Genomic DNA, 14812 nt, shown 5'->3' on the forward strand with positions numbered 1-14812 from the left:
AGAGATAGACATATTCAGTTAGTTAGTTAGTAATTGTGTATCCCTTTGCCCAAAACAGACCAAATAAATCTTTGAGGGGAAAACCTCATCTTACCTCTATACTAAACCCAGGGCCCAATGCCTTGGGGGAAGCCCAGGAAACACTGGGGGGATAAAATTTCAGGAAGAGATGGGAAGATCTAGATCCAAGTAGGCCTTGGGTTATGTGTTATTTCCAGAATCACAGCCATTAGAGGATTAGGGGCCTACAGGGGGTGGAGAGTGGGATACAGAACTTGAAAATTATCTCCCCAACTTGATCTCTTATGTTCCCCCCCCCAAAAAAGAAATGAGTCATCATGAATGATTCATCAGATCAACCAGCCATCAGCGTGCACACTGCTATATTTAAAACAGATAACCAACAAGGACATACTGTATAAAACAAGAAACTCTGTTCAGTGTTATGTGGCAGCCTGGAAGGGAGGGGAGTTTGGGGGAAAATGGATACATGTATATGTATGGCTGAGTCCCTGTGCCACGCACCTGAAACTATCACAACACTGTTAATTGGCCACTGTTGTTTAGTCGCTAAGTCATGTCTGACTCTTTATGACCCCAGGGACTGTAGGCTGCCAGGCTCCTCTGTCCATGGGATTCTCCAGGCAAGAATACTGAAATGGGTTGCCATATCCTTCTCCAAGGGATCTTCTTGGCCCAGGGATCGAACCTGAGTCTCCTGCAGCTCCTGAATTGGCAGGCGGATTTTTTACCGCTGAGCCACCGGGAAAGCCTCATTAATTGGCCATGTGAAGTGAAATTGCTCAGTCGTGTCCGAATCTTTGCGACCCCCATGGACAGTAGCCTGCACCAGGCTCCTCCGTCCATGGGATTTTCTAGGCAAGAGTACTGGAATGGGTTGCCATTAATTCGCCATACTTTAATACAAAAAAGTTAAAATAGTCTAAACGGCACAGAAGGACATTTTAAGTAATCAACTGCACAATTCTCAAATCACTGCTATTTTCACGTTTACACAAGACTAATCAAGAGGAATGAGAGCTGGCCTCAGTGTTATCAGTATTCCCACCCAAGCGGGATGCTGTGTATGATTCTGAAAACAGAACAAAGTAAACAGGTCACGCCCGACAGGTGCTCTGCACAGGACAGCCTGAGCTTCAGCCCCTTGGCCCCTGTCACATGGTGGTCAGTTCCGGTGGGTGAAAACTCGAGCAGTCACCATGTCCATTAGGGACCACTCAGCTCTCTCTTGGGGCCTCCGGTTTTCAAGAAGCAATGTGTAGTTTCAAGATCTGTTCATTTTTAGAAGCATATACGTTCTGTGCCAAAAGCCTGTGCTTTCTGATAAAGATAGAAGGCGACTTCAGTTTTACATTTAGGACCAGCCGGGCATTGAGCTAGTTTTAGAGACTCTTTAATCAGTTCATAGACAAAGCGGCATCATACGGAGGGAGTGCGTGAGTCGGCGTCACTATGTGATAGACTCAATTTTACTTATGCCCCACAATCAGCAGATGACTTTCTGAATTTGCTTTTAATTTAAGGGCCTTAATTTAGCCTCCTGATGTGTCTTCTGTACATATGCATTACAGCAGTAAAACTGGCCGCTGTAGCAGAGACAGTAATTTTTAATTTTGTGGGCTCCTGAATAGAAACCTTGAAGTTAAGGACATGGGAGGACATGGGAGGAATTAAGTTTACACCAAGCAAGGGGTGCCGAACCTTCGGAGAACACTCATTCCAGCATCTCTGTGCTTCTGATCTATGTGCTAAAATGCACTGTTACACGTCACCAAGTTCTAAAGGAAGCCTGAGGATGAACCGGGCCAGGGCGTCTCAATTTGTGCCCCCAAGTCCAGTAGCCTCACCTGGGTGCTTGTCAGAAAAAGCGAATTTTCAGGCCCCACCGCAGACCCCCTGAATGAGCAGCTCAGGGGCAGGGCCGTCCAGGGGCTTCAAATGCAGTTGGAGATGAGGTCTGAGTGAACCACCCTCAGTGCTTTCAAGTGTTCAGGGCCATGAGAACAAGACAGGAATATGATTTATGTGCTAAGACGCACCTTGGAGGATGTGGCTCCGTGACAAAGCCCACCCCCAGGCTGGGGAAGCCTGTCTGACTCTGTCCTGAGGGGTCAGACCTTGCTCTAGATACTGCCTGCAGGGGACCCCCTGGGTGGCACAGCCCGGATTCTCTTCCCTTCTCAAGAAGCCAGCCCCCTGGATGTGACAAGAAAAGGGGCTGCTCCAGAGGTGGGGGGGGTGGGGAGCGGATCCCTGAGAATTTGGCACCACCAGTCTTGGTCCTTACAGGCTCGTCTTTCCCAAAAGCCTGGGGGAAGTTGTGTGAAGGATGGAGCCACACTGGTCTGCACTGGCTGTGGGCGCTGGGCAGGAAGACTCGGCGACACTCTGAAGCCAAGCATGTCACAGAATCTTGACAGGTATCTGCTGGCTCAACCATACTGAGAAGAGGAATGAAGCCCACGAGCCCAGCATCTGGGGTGGGACTGACTTGCAGTCACAGGCCCCTAGAGGTCGGTGAGATGCCACAGACACCATCTCTGGTGGGCCAGCACTTTCCTCGCCCGTATCTTGAGACCAAAATGTCAACACTTCTTGCAGAGTTTCTCCTGCAAGTCGAGAAGGAACTGTTTTCAAAGGACAGGCGGTAAAGACTCCTGGCAGTGGAGAGAAGAGGTGGGCTTACTGGCCTCCAGGAAAGAAATGTTTACTGAGAGCAGAGCAGAGCAGCATGTAAACCTTCCTCCCTCCATCTGGGCTCCTCAGCTCATCTCATCAGACAAGGTGTTCCCCCTTCACTGGCTGAGAAACCACAGAAAAGTGAAGTCATGTCTGATTCGTTGCGACCCCGTGGACTGTAACCTGCCAGGTTCCTCCATCCATGGGATTTTCCAGGCAAGAATACTGGAGTGGGTTGCCATTTCCTTCTCCAGGAGATCTTCCCAACCCAGGGATAGAACCCGGGTCTCTCACACTGCAGGCAGACTCTTTACCATCTGCGCCACCAGGGAAGTCCCTGAGAAACCACAATCAGGGCAGAAAACATTCTCTGGGAGGACTGGAATGTGCCTACCGGGGCTGCGGGCCCCCTACCCCTTGCTCTGGGTCTGCCTGTGCCTGTGTGCTGTTAAAAACGAGGGATACAGTTCAAAGAAACTCTAGCAATTTCTATGATCTTTTCTCCTTGCTAACTGACTGCAGTGATCAGCAGATTACTGGGAGCAAAGCCTGAATTACCTCTCTTCTGTAAATGAAAATGGAGCCCTCCAGCCTAGAAGACAAGCCTGTTCACAGTCCTTCTGCAGTTATGGCTAACAAGAAATGGAGTAGGAAGATGGAAAGGTTTACACTGGTGCTATTAATACATGCGCCAACTGTACACACCTTTCTCATATATTAAAATTTATTAGACCCATTTCTTTTTTTAAAAAAAATATTGATTGATTTATTTGGTTGCTCTGGGTCTTAGCTGCAGCATGCAAGATCTAGTTCCCTGACCAGGGGTTGAACCTGGGTCTCCCACATTGTGAGCTCGGAGTTTCAGCCACTAGACCACTAGGGAAGTCCCAAGATACAGTTTTTTAAAAATTTCCACCACAGCTTTTAATTCTTGGGGGGAAACATTTCTAACAGGTACTTGTGAATTTACATGAGAGCAGTATACCCATAAAGAAGGTTGAGCATCAAAGAATTGATGCTTTTGAACAGTGGTGCTGGAGAAGATTCTTGAGAGTCCCTTAGACTGCAAGGAGAACAAATCAGTGAATCCTGAAGGAAACCAACCTGGAATATTCACTGGAAGGACTGATGCTGAAGCTTCAAAACTTTGGACCCCTGAAGTGAAGAGCTGACTCATTGGAAAAGACCCTGATGCTGGGAAAGATTGAGAGCAGGGAGAAGAGGGTGACAGAGGATGAGATGGTTGGATGGCATCATCAACTCAACAGACATGAGTTTGAGCATGCTCCAAGAGATGGTGAAGGATAGGGAAGCCTGGCATGCTGCAGTCCATGAGGTCGAAAAGGGTCAGACACAACTGAGTGACTGAACAACAAGAGCAAATATATCAATAAACATTTACATCAAGGGAGCTAATGATCTGGGGGTTTTTATGAAAATGATTCTGAATACTGTTACAGATGAATTATTTGACAGAGTTTTCAGGTGGCTCAGTGGTAAAGTATCAGCCTGCCATCTCCTGCAGGAGATGAGATGCAGGTTTGATCCCTGGGTCGGGAAGATCCCCTGAAGTAGGAAATAGCAACCCACTCCAGCATTCTTGCCTGGGAAATTTCACCAGAGAAGCCTGGTGGACTACAGTCCATGAGGTTGCAAAGAGTTGAACAGGACTGAGCTACTGAGCATGCATACACTCACACTTGCACTCTAGTTTGAAAGAGCTGGTTTTCAGTTCCCACGGATTTACTGGACACTCATCTCTCTCCATGTTATACTTGCAGCCTGAAGGGAGGTTGTCTGGACCCCTGGTGGCAGCAATCCCGAGCCAGAGGCCACCAAGTCTGACCTGAGTTCACAAGCCCAGGGGTCAGGGGGTGCAGAGGAAGGGCTGGGCATGCTGGCACCTCCTCTGGCTGCTGCTGGCTCCCACTCTGAATCGACACACACATGCTGGACAATTGCATCATCAGTGAATGTGGAGAATATTTTCTAGGGTCTCACGCAGTGCTGGGATTCAATGGCCGACAGGATGACACACCATGCACTCCAGTGCCAATCGGGCTGCCGTGGGGGCAGCACAGCCACGTATGAAGGCGGTTACACCTGTGAGCACAGGCCCCGTCGTGGGACCCAGGAGCTCAGCTCATGGAGGCTTCCCAGATGGAAAGGAGGTGTGAACGGCATGTGTGCCTAGACTGGGCAGGGAGGGAGGATGTTGGGGGGATGGAGGCAGCTGTACTCTACAGTTTTCCAGATATGTGCGAAGGTCCAAAGGAGGAGAGAGCATTGGCTGGGCAGCATGCAGGAGAGGGCTATGGGAGGTCTCCTCCCATCGTGGACCAGGAGGACACTGAGCCACCCTCGGCCATGTGACTGGGATTCCCCTGGGGCACCCAGTGACACAGCCCGGCTGCCTGCACCACCTCCTGCTCTTGCCATAGGTCAGGTTTCAGGTAACAAGCAGCCCTCTGTTCCACTTTCTACAGCATCTCCCTCCAAAAGAGGGGATTCAGCACTCTTCACCTTCTTTTACACATAATACAGCAGAGATAAAACTGCATCCAAAGCCCTTCGTAATAAATGACACAAAAACATAGGGACACAAAATATGGGGAAATAGATGATCTCTTTGGGATCTTTAACATCTTACAGAGAAAAATGGCTTCCTACACCACAGGCTGATGCTTTGCAGACCTCAACCCAGTTGTAAGCTGTCACTTTCTACAGCAATTGAAAAAATAAAATACTGACAGCTTACAGAGTACACAGAAATTTAGTCACTGGTTATTCTTCACTGTAATATAGTTTCCTAGCTGTATCCACAGAATAAGTCTGAACAAATACATAAGGATTTACAATGAGCATTAGAGAAGGCAGGTAGGAATACTGAATTTTCTAGATTTAATGATATGGATGGAATATAATGATTAAATATGAAGAACTGACACTGTTTGATCTTTAGCTTCTAAAGGTAAATGGCAATTAGAGGCGAGGGATGAGAGCAAGAGAAGGGGAGAGAGAAAACTCGATATTGAGATGCAAGATAGAAAAGGGCCAAAGCAGGGTCATCTGGTTTATTCACTGGCTGATAAACCATGTCTAACACACGCCTCTGAAATACCCACACACCACTGACCCCGGATATCATAATATATGCCAATGCTTTGCTTGTTGTTCTGAAATATGTCCACCCTCCCCCCTCGCCCAAGCATGGATTTCCCAAAACTCAGATCTTTTTACTTTTCAGTACAGAAAAATATGGAATATTTTTAAATGCAAAGTATCAAGCAAGAATCTTGCTCATTTACACTGAAATCGCTCGGGATATTTTAAAAAATGAAACGCATCTTGAAGAGGCACTCTAAAAAAGAGGCTATGCTTACTGAGGAATCACAGGTCCTGCAGTGACCAAAGGTGAGCCCTGAGCACAGAGACCTAGAGGAAGGAAAAGGAAACTGAATGGGGATGCCTGTGGGTCCTGCAGAAACAGGACCCTGAGTCAGGACAGGCTGTGGCGCTCCAGGCTCATGCAGCTTTGAACAGTAGGCTCTCACGTTAGGATGCCAGAGTGAACAGGAAAAAGACAACAGATAGGCAGAAAGAAGATGGGAAGGTGCTGGCAGGAAGTGGAGGCAGGAAACAGATAAGCGATGGACTTGTCCATCTGAACGGCTCCTCACAGTTGCAGATGACAGGTGGGCAAAGACCTGGTTACGAGAAGGAAGACAGCGCAGCCGGCTCGCCCTGCCATCAGGAGAAGAGCAGCAGCATGCCTGAGAGTCCCTGAGCATCTCTTTGGCACAAGACAGGCGCACACACGGCAGACAACGCCACGTGTAACAGCGAGTTCCAGCCAGACAAGCAGCCCAGCACACCCTTGGGCCACATGGCAGCCTTCAGGCCGAGCTGGGGCCATGGCAGGGGCAGAGCTAAGCAAGTCCCAGAGAGCCTCTTCCCCACCCTGAGAGCCAGCGGCCCAGCACACGAGGAGCTGTCGTAGCTCAGTTTTCTAAATTAAAACAGAGGGAACAAAATGTGGAAAGGCTCCCCCCGCCAAAAAAGTGGTTAAAATAAACAAGCAATACTTTAGTTATTTAGAAAAGGCTTTCTCCTCTCATAACCCGAGACAAATGTTAACACTGCTGCTTCTTCAAGTTCCTAGGGGTGCAGTGCAGATAAGAAAAGTACCCTCCTCTACCTCTAAAACGACCTGGTCCCAAGGTCTGACAGGGACCATGGCCTACTTGTCTGATGGACAAGTCACAGGTTTTCTCTAAGACAGTGATACTCTCTGCCTCCTGCTAAAGACTTTCCCCTTCCCTGGCCCCATAGTGAAGAACCTGGGGGCACTGTCTCCACTCTGGGTGGGGGCTGCTTTTACCCCTCTCCTTTCTAAGAAGCCTCTTCAAACCCAACATTTCCTAAATCAGGATGAGACTCCTTGACTCTAAATCATCCTTGTCCCTTGATCACCTCCTACTGTGACAGGGTTTCTGGTGCTTTCTTTGAGTTTCTGCTCAGGCGGGTTGCAAGCACTCTGGACCCAATTCTCTGAAGCCTCTTGATCTGAGCCCAGACCAGACCTCATGTGAGAACAACTTAATGTGATGTCCTGCTAGAAACCATTGACTCAGGATGAGAAAAGCTCGTTGCCCAGATTTCAGATGCAGCTACTGTCTAGGTCCCGTGTGCTCACCACCATGAGCTGCTGCCACCACTGGGTGACCAGTTTCCACCTGCATCACAGCTGCCCCTCTCTGTCTGAAGGGAAACCACTTCTGTGGGCTTGAACTCCCTCTCAATCAGTCAATAGGAATCTCAATCAGTCAATCGTAGTATCAACCTTTTCAGGGGACAATTACAATACATAGCATGGGCTGACGAGTCTTACAGGTTGCATTTAGACAATTAAACTAAAGTCTACAGGAACCAACAGAAAATGATCACACTGGACTCTATCCTCAAAACTCACACTGGACTCCATCCTCAAAACTTTTGCTTCACTATTGCAGGTGTACTTGCAAGGACTGACAAAACCAGTTTAGTTCCTCCACAATGAAAACACAAAAAGGAACCTGGAATGACAGCCCAGTTCTCCCAGACAAACTTGGCCACACATCTGAAACACAGACCCCAAATCTGTGCTGCAAACAGGTATGCTCCAAGTTGAGAGGCCGCACACAACTGACTCAACTTGTACACAGAAACCTCTCTCTTAACAGTCATCCTTTTCCTTTTCAGTTCTGTTCCTGAGTGCTTTAAAAGCTTTTCAGAGATAAACTCAGTGGTGCCTGTGGCAGAGACATACTGAGGATTACACACTTTAAAAAGAAAAACACACCAACCAACAAAAGATTGTGTCAGAAACAGGGTGTCTGCCTTGCTGAGAACATCTGATGCATCTCAGACCCAGAGAGGAAACAAGGTTGGGTCATCAACACAGGGAAACCAGGGGAGAAAGTGATGTTTGGGTCTGCAGGACAGAACAGGGGTGACCTCACTCAAGAGGCAGCAAAATCTCCAAAAGCTGAGACACTCTGTACTTGCCATCTCACTTACAAGAACGCACCTTGCCAACCAGAGGTACAGCAGAGGCTGGGCAGTCCAAGTGGATGTCAGCATAAAGTGGGGCTGGAGCCTCAGGACACAGGTTGTATAGAGCATCTGTGTTCATCTTGCTTAACATGAGCCCCACATACCCCTGCTGTCTGAGGCCACTCACACACCTCCACACACTTTCATGCTCTCAGCTTCCTTTCTGTGCACCACCCACCCACCAAGGGTTCTCTGTCCTGAGGAGGAAGCCGTCCTGCACGGCCAGCGCATACCCACACATGTGTACACACCTAGATGTGCGTATCCATGCACACCCAGATGTGCTCATGCATGTGCACACACACGCAAACCTCTCCACCCACCCCGCCCCACACTCACTGAGCACTCTCTGTCTTGACGAAGAAGTTGCCCTGCACGCCGGGTACACACATGTACACACAGCAAGATGCACACCTGTGCACACCCAAACACGTGTACACACCCCTTCACCCACCCTGCCCCACACTCACCAGTGACTATCTTGATGAGAAAGTCGCCCTGCACACCTGGTAAACACATACAGAGATGCACACATACATGTGCACACATGTGCACCCCTCCACCTACCCAACCCTGTACTTACTGAAGACTCGCTCTTAGGAAGGAAGAAGTCGCCCTGTATGCCTGGTGCACACGCAGAGATGCCCACATATGTGCACACCCATACACAAACACACGCACACCCCTCTGCCCACCCACCCCATCTGGCACTCACCGAGGACTCGCTGTCCCGCACAAGGAAGTCGCCCTGAACGCCCCGCGCGTTGAGTGCGCACTCGGCCTGGTGGCGAGTCACGTTCCCGTAGTACCACTCGCGGCCTGCGAACCGGCCAGCACGAGCAGGCCCCGCGGGTCCGGAGCCAGCGTGCGGGGCCGGGCCCTCGCTGAGCACCACCACGTAGTTCTTGGGTACCAGGCCGACCTGGCCACGCGCGTTGCGGCAGCGCCACCACTCGGGGTCGTTCTCGGGCTTCTCGATTACCTCCATGGTCTCGCCCTTGTCGAAGTTGAGCTCCTCCTCGGTGACCGAGCTGAAAGGGTACAGCGTCTGCACCACCTGCAGCGCCCGCGCACCCTGCCCATTGCTGAGCATGGCGCCGGGCCGCAGGCTCGAGCCCCCGGGCGCGTCGCCGGCTGCCTCGTCCAGCTCCTCCAGCACGTAGTTGGACGGGAACCAGCCCACCTGGCCGTTGTAGCTGCCCCGCCACCAGCCGTCGCTGCACTTCTCCATGACGGTGACGCGCGAGCCCTTCACCAGCGACAGCTCGTCCTCGCGCTCCGCTGCATACGCGAACTTGACCACGGCGGGGATGCTGAGGTCGTAGATGCGGTCGGCGCCGCCCCCGTTGGCGGGGAACTCCGCGTCCGTGCTGGGCGTGGGGGATGCATCGCGTGCGCTCGTCTTCCGGCGGGTCCTTCCGAGGCCTGTGGAGAAACAGCAAAGCTCAGCGCAGGGACCAGGTTCAGCGGACTGGGACCCTGCAAGGGCTCCACGCAGGGTCCCAGCCAAGGGGCAGTGCCTGCACACGGATACAGAACGGACTCGGCCCCCTGGCTGGTGACCAACCAGTCACCAACAGAGGTAACAGTGGTGAAATGCCTGAAAGCTGGGAATTACCATATCTGATCTCTGCTTTCCTCAAAAAAGACCAAAAAAAAAAAAAAAAGCCAGAGCAAAAACAGTGTAAAGTCTGAAAATGATGAGAGCAGTCATATGCCACTAGGAGGAAAACAAAAGAAACAAAAAGGCATCCATACAGAAATATCTTCTGCATCAGGACAGAGGTATCTTCTGTGTTGTGGGTGGGAAATTGGACCAAATGACCTTGAAGACCCTCCCCAGCTCTCCTCAAGCCTGTCCTGCTCTGCCGGCCACCACCTGTCCTCCACTCTGGGGACACTCGGCACCCTTCCAGGGTGGCAACAGAGCAGCAACCCTGGGGAGAAACCCGTACCCTTCTCCTTCCTTCCCTTCTTTTCTTTCAAAACTGCACAGATTTCGCACAAGTAGTGATGAGTGATTAAGAAAAAAACAGCGCATGCAGTAAATTTAAGGCAGAATTTTTCATATTCTGGTGGCAAACCCACAAGTGGATCAGAAAATCAGTTTAAGGGGGTCTGAGCAGCCTGTATGTGCGCACAGTCTTCTTTTTAAAACGAAGATATCAGAGTGCATCAAACATAGAACTGCTGCTTTGGTTACATATGTGAGTCAGGGCCAAGCTGTCACCTGAAACATTACTTCCTGTGCATGAGGAATACAGCTTGAAAAGCCCTAGGGTAAAAATTATTTAACCTGCTTAAAATGCACAGAATTCCGCAGCCTTGCAGAAGCGAGCCTAGGGAGGAAGGCACGATGCCCAAGGTGGGGACAACCCCTGGACTGTGGGGTTGGCTGTGCTTCTTGGGCTTTCCTGAGAGGTGGCCACTTGCCCACCATGCCTCCGAGCTGCACCAGCATGGGAGGTTTCACAGCAGGGAAACTGTGGCCACTGGCAGATCTTTTGCTTTTTTCCCAAAAGGACACCAATGCACTTCTATGGATAGTTTGTACTTCTCTCTCCCTTAATTCCCTGCAGTAAAGACAGTTTGGGCTTCCCTGGTGGCTCAGTGGTAAAGAACCCACCTGCCGATGCAGGAGACTCAGGGTTAGATCCCTGGGTCAGGAAGATTCCCCTGGAAGAAGAAATGGCAACCCACCCAGTATTCTTCCCTGGGAAATCCCATAGACAGAGGAGCCTGGCAGGCTACAGGCCATGGAGTTGCACAGAGTCAGACATGACTGAGGGACTAAACAGCACACAGACAGCTTGGTCCTGAGAATTCCCTTTGTTCCTACTCCCCTGTCGGGTGGGGAGATCAGAGGAATAAAAGGCGGTGTCATGATGGCCTGGACCACGGGGAGCTGGGTGCTGGCTCCCAGAGTAGACCCGCCCGGGCTGGCATTCTCTGCCCCAGACACGTACTCAGCTCAGCACCACTGTCACCCTCACTAGGTGCCTTCCATCCAGAGGAAAACAGGGACTGATCCTTGGATGTGCTCAGCACCAGTCCCATCAGCAACACCAGCAGCACTGTGAGGACCTCCTCACGGGCGACTGGGGCCCCCAGGCCTGCGGAGCACACACCCACCTGCGCAGCGCCCTCTCCCCTTGCTGCATTCATCTTCCCAAGGCCTGGGGCCTGGCTCAGGGCAGGCATTCAACTCATGTTTGCCTGGTTAACAAGCTCCATCTTCTATCTCACCATCACAAGTTCGTCTGCCCCATCCAGTCCTTGCAGACTGATCTCTTCAGGGATACACACCTGGGCTTTCAGAGCTCAGGTTAGTTAGGAGCAGCCTGATACCCACCCCTGCCCCCCACCTCCAAGTTCGTGCTGCTGACCCCTCCACATGCCTCAAGATCCTCCCTGTCCAGGCACCACATGTCTCTAAGCCAGCAACTCCACGGCCAGGGTGGGAGGCCCTACTCTAGCCAGGCTATGTCCCTGTAACCTGACAGCACCATTTCCTGACCCACCCCTCTGTGCCCCTACTCTCCCAAGCTGCAGTAAACCCAGGAGGTTTTACTTTTTTTATTCCTAGGCATGTGCGCCTTAGGCTTATCCCTTACCCTGCAATGAAACGTGCTATTATATGCCATACGGAGCCCCAAGTTCAGGGACGGGATGTCCTGGACCAGAGGGAGGAAGGAGAAATGGATGGCAATCAGATGGATGGGACCTCCCATCCCTGTGGCAAACCCACACGGCCTGGGTAGGGATGATGGGACAAAGGAGCGAGTCACCATCCGTGTGCCCAGATGGTTCCCTTTCCAGTGGGCAGACTTGCCAGGACCTGGCGCAGAGGGAGCTGTGTCAGGGCAAAGCACACCATCACATGGGTCCACGAGTCCAGAAGTAGAACTTCCATTCCTGCTCCTAAGAGAGCCCGTTCCCCCATGAACAGGCAGGCAAATAACATAACTGAATGTGTAAGCCTGAAAAAAAAAAACTGGTTCAGAAGCATAGGATTTTCTACCAAATGTGAAAGTCAAATGGTAGCACAGATGCCAGGGAAAAGAATTTTTGAAAGGTTTTCATTATAAATTGTAATTAAAAATACATATTTAGTACCTCTCAACACATATACCCGATCCATCAGCACAAGCATCTCTGAATGTGATGTGCCTGGGGGAGTGGGGCGGTGGTTGAGAGGTGGCAAGCATTCACTATGACCTTCTGAAGCATCACTTAGCATCTGTCACTGGCAGAAGCTCACAAGAGCAACTTTTTGAGCCCACACCTGCTCAGTAAAATGAAATACAATAACGAACAACAGAGTGCACACAGGGTCAACACATTTGTGGGGTGAATGGCTGGTGGACAACTGAACCCCAGTTCTGACCAGGCTCCAAGCTTGGGTCCTGCCCCACTGGCTTGTGGCCTGGCGGTTCTGCACTCTCTACTGGGTTTCTGCATCTGTAACACGAGGATGTCAGTGGCCCTGCGGGGGTGGGTGAGGCAATTGTGAGGGTCCGAAGCCCGAGGAAAGGACGTGTGCAGTGTCCAACGCACAGAAGGAGCTGTATAACTGTGGTCGTGGTGTTTACCGCTATTATCAGTCCATACGTTGTTTTCCTTTCTGGGTGAGGACAAAGGTCCAGTGGAGAAAACAACAGATGGTGCTTTCTCCAGAGACGTGCATGTGTCTATTTTTTCCCTAAAATGCTCCTGCGGGGCTGGGTGGATGGGGGGTGCACAGCTGACCAGTCCTGCCTGCTGGGTTGGGAGCAGCTGAGACACAAGGGCCCCTCTGAAGTGTCCCAGGAGAAGATGCTCCTCAATACAAAGTGGGCCTTCAGGGAGGGAGTGAAAGAGACGCCCCATCTCCCAAGGCTCTAGGACCACATGCCACTCTGGATGAGGCACACGCTGGTAACAAGGCACATGCAGGCTCCAAGATGGGTACTAAGGGGCTGGGCTTCAGGCCCCAATTCCCACCACCCACCGTGGCCTGGGGCTGCTCCCAGCTATGCCACAAAGCACTTTGTTACCCTGGACAAGGATGTCAACCTGCCTGATTGTCACAGAAGATCTCTGGGCCAGGTCATCTCCAGGGTCTTACCAGGACTCTACAGAGACACCAAGCTGTCAAATGAACCTCACTTTTCAAACTCAACTGTACACACTAGGCTATAAGAAACAACCACAGAAGAAATGTAAGTGGCTCACCTGGCTCCTAGAGCCAACCCTTGTCACTAGAGTTTGGCTGAGCACATGGGCTAACATGACAGGACCATTACCTCACATCAGTGTAGAAGGACACCCCGACCACTTCACCACCAATTCACGCTCCACTATAAATGCCCACTTGTAAGTTTCCCAAGTCAGACACTCAACTGTTTTGCTCCTGAAAAATCAAAAATACAAAATCGATGAAGGTTCCCTGTGAACAGCCACCCCAGGGCAGCTGGCTTCCAGGAGGAAATGTAGGCATAGCCCCAGCCTGAATATTCCCCAAGACCTGACCTCCAGAGGCTTCCCAGCTGTAAGAACCACTGGGACAATCTGCACGCTCACAGAATCCATGAGTTCAGAAGCACAGAAAGGAAGCTGAGAGTTGAGAGAAAGCGACAGCAGCCTGGAGAGATCAGGGAACGACTTGGAGACAAAGATGATGTGAACAAATGCTCAGTGAGGAACAAAGGAACATCCAGCCTGCCCAAAACCACTGATGCTCTACAATCAGACCCTGGCCAGCTCAGGTCAGCTGGGGCCCTCCAGATGCCCACCTGCCCTCCCGTACCTAGAGCAGTGGTGGGCACAGGGCCGGGGGTGCAGGAGAGAAGGGGCCTGCTTGGCCAGCAGCCTGAGGGGCTCTGCAGTCAGCTCCATGGCACCCGCCCTGAACAATGTCCCCCGCACCCACACTGGCCCCCGGGGACAGGCGTGAATGTGTAATCGGGAAAAGGAATGTTTGAGACATATGCATCGGGTCTAAAAATGAGCCAGGCCATATGGGGAAGCACAGTTAGAAACACGGTAAGAAGGCTTTACTTAAACTCTCAGCATTTTTAGTCCACGTTTCTTCTAAAACTGAAGGCTCCCACTTGAGTAACTTGAGTCAAGAAAGGGTGTTCTTTAGAAAAATGATAATTTTAATAAGAAGCAACTTAGGTGCCAGTTGCTGGGAAAGAAACTGGGAAATACCTTACCTGCTGTCCTCGTCCTTCCTCGGGGCACAAGGGGCCAGGGGATGACGCATCTGGTTTCACAACCCCCGTGTCACTGCATACCTGCTTCTCCCAGGCTTCTAGAGGGGGCAGCCCCTCCTCCTTCCCATGGCCCCTCCTGGCTTTTCTCCCATTAGCATTCTTCTGAACAATCTGTCTCTATTTTCTCTCTAATTATCCACCCACTGATCTGTTGTGAGTTGTTTTACATTTTTTGTTCTAAATACTTGGACGCTCATGATATACGGAAACAAATCCAAGTTTATTTTGGGTGCTGGCACCACAGTTTCTGTAGACGTCTC

The 14812-nt window shown here is 50.9% G+C and overlaps 1 protein-coding gene across 3 annotated transcripts in view; it reads right to left on the reverse strand.

Annotated features, from left to right (window-relative positions):
- The window catches only part of NCK2 (NCK adaptor protein 2), a 112423-nt gene that overhangs the window by 3193 nt on the left and 94418 nt on the right, over positions 1-14812 (reverse strand). For all 3 annotated transcript variants that reach the window (XM_070479104.1, XM_070479107.1, XM_070479101.1), the window contains exon 4: positions 9011-9720. In XM_070479104.1, coding sequence (XP_070335205.1) covers positions 9011-9720 — 710 coding nt within the window. The remainder of the gene's footprint in view (positions 1-9010; positions 9721-14812) is intronic.

Source organism: Odocoileus virginianus, chromosome 2 (genome assembly GCF_023699985.2).
Source record: "Odocoileus virginianus isolate 20LAN1187 ecotype Illinois chromosome 2, Ovbor_1.2, whole genome shotgun sequence".
In the NCBI taxonomy this organism is placed as follows: Eukaryota; Metazoa; Chordata; class Mammalia; order Artiodactyla; family Cervidae; genus Odocoileus; species Odocoileus virginianus.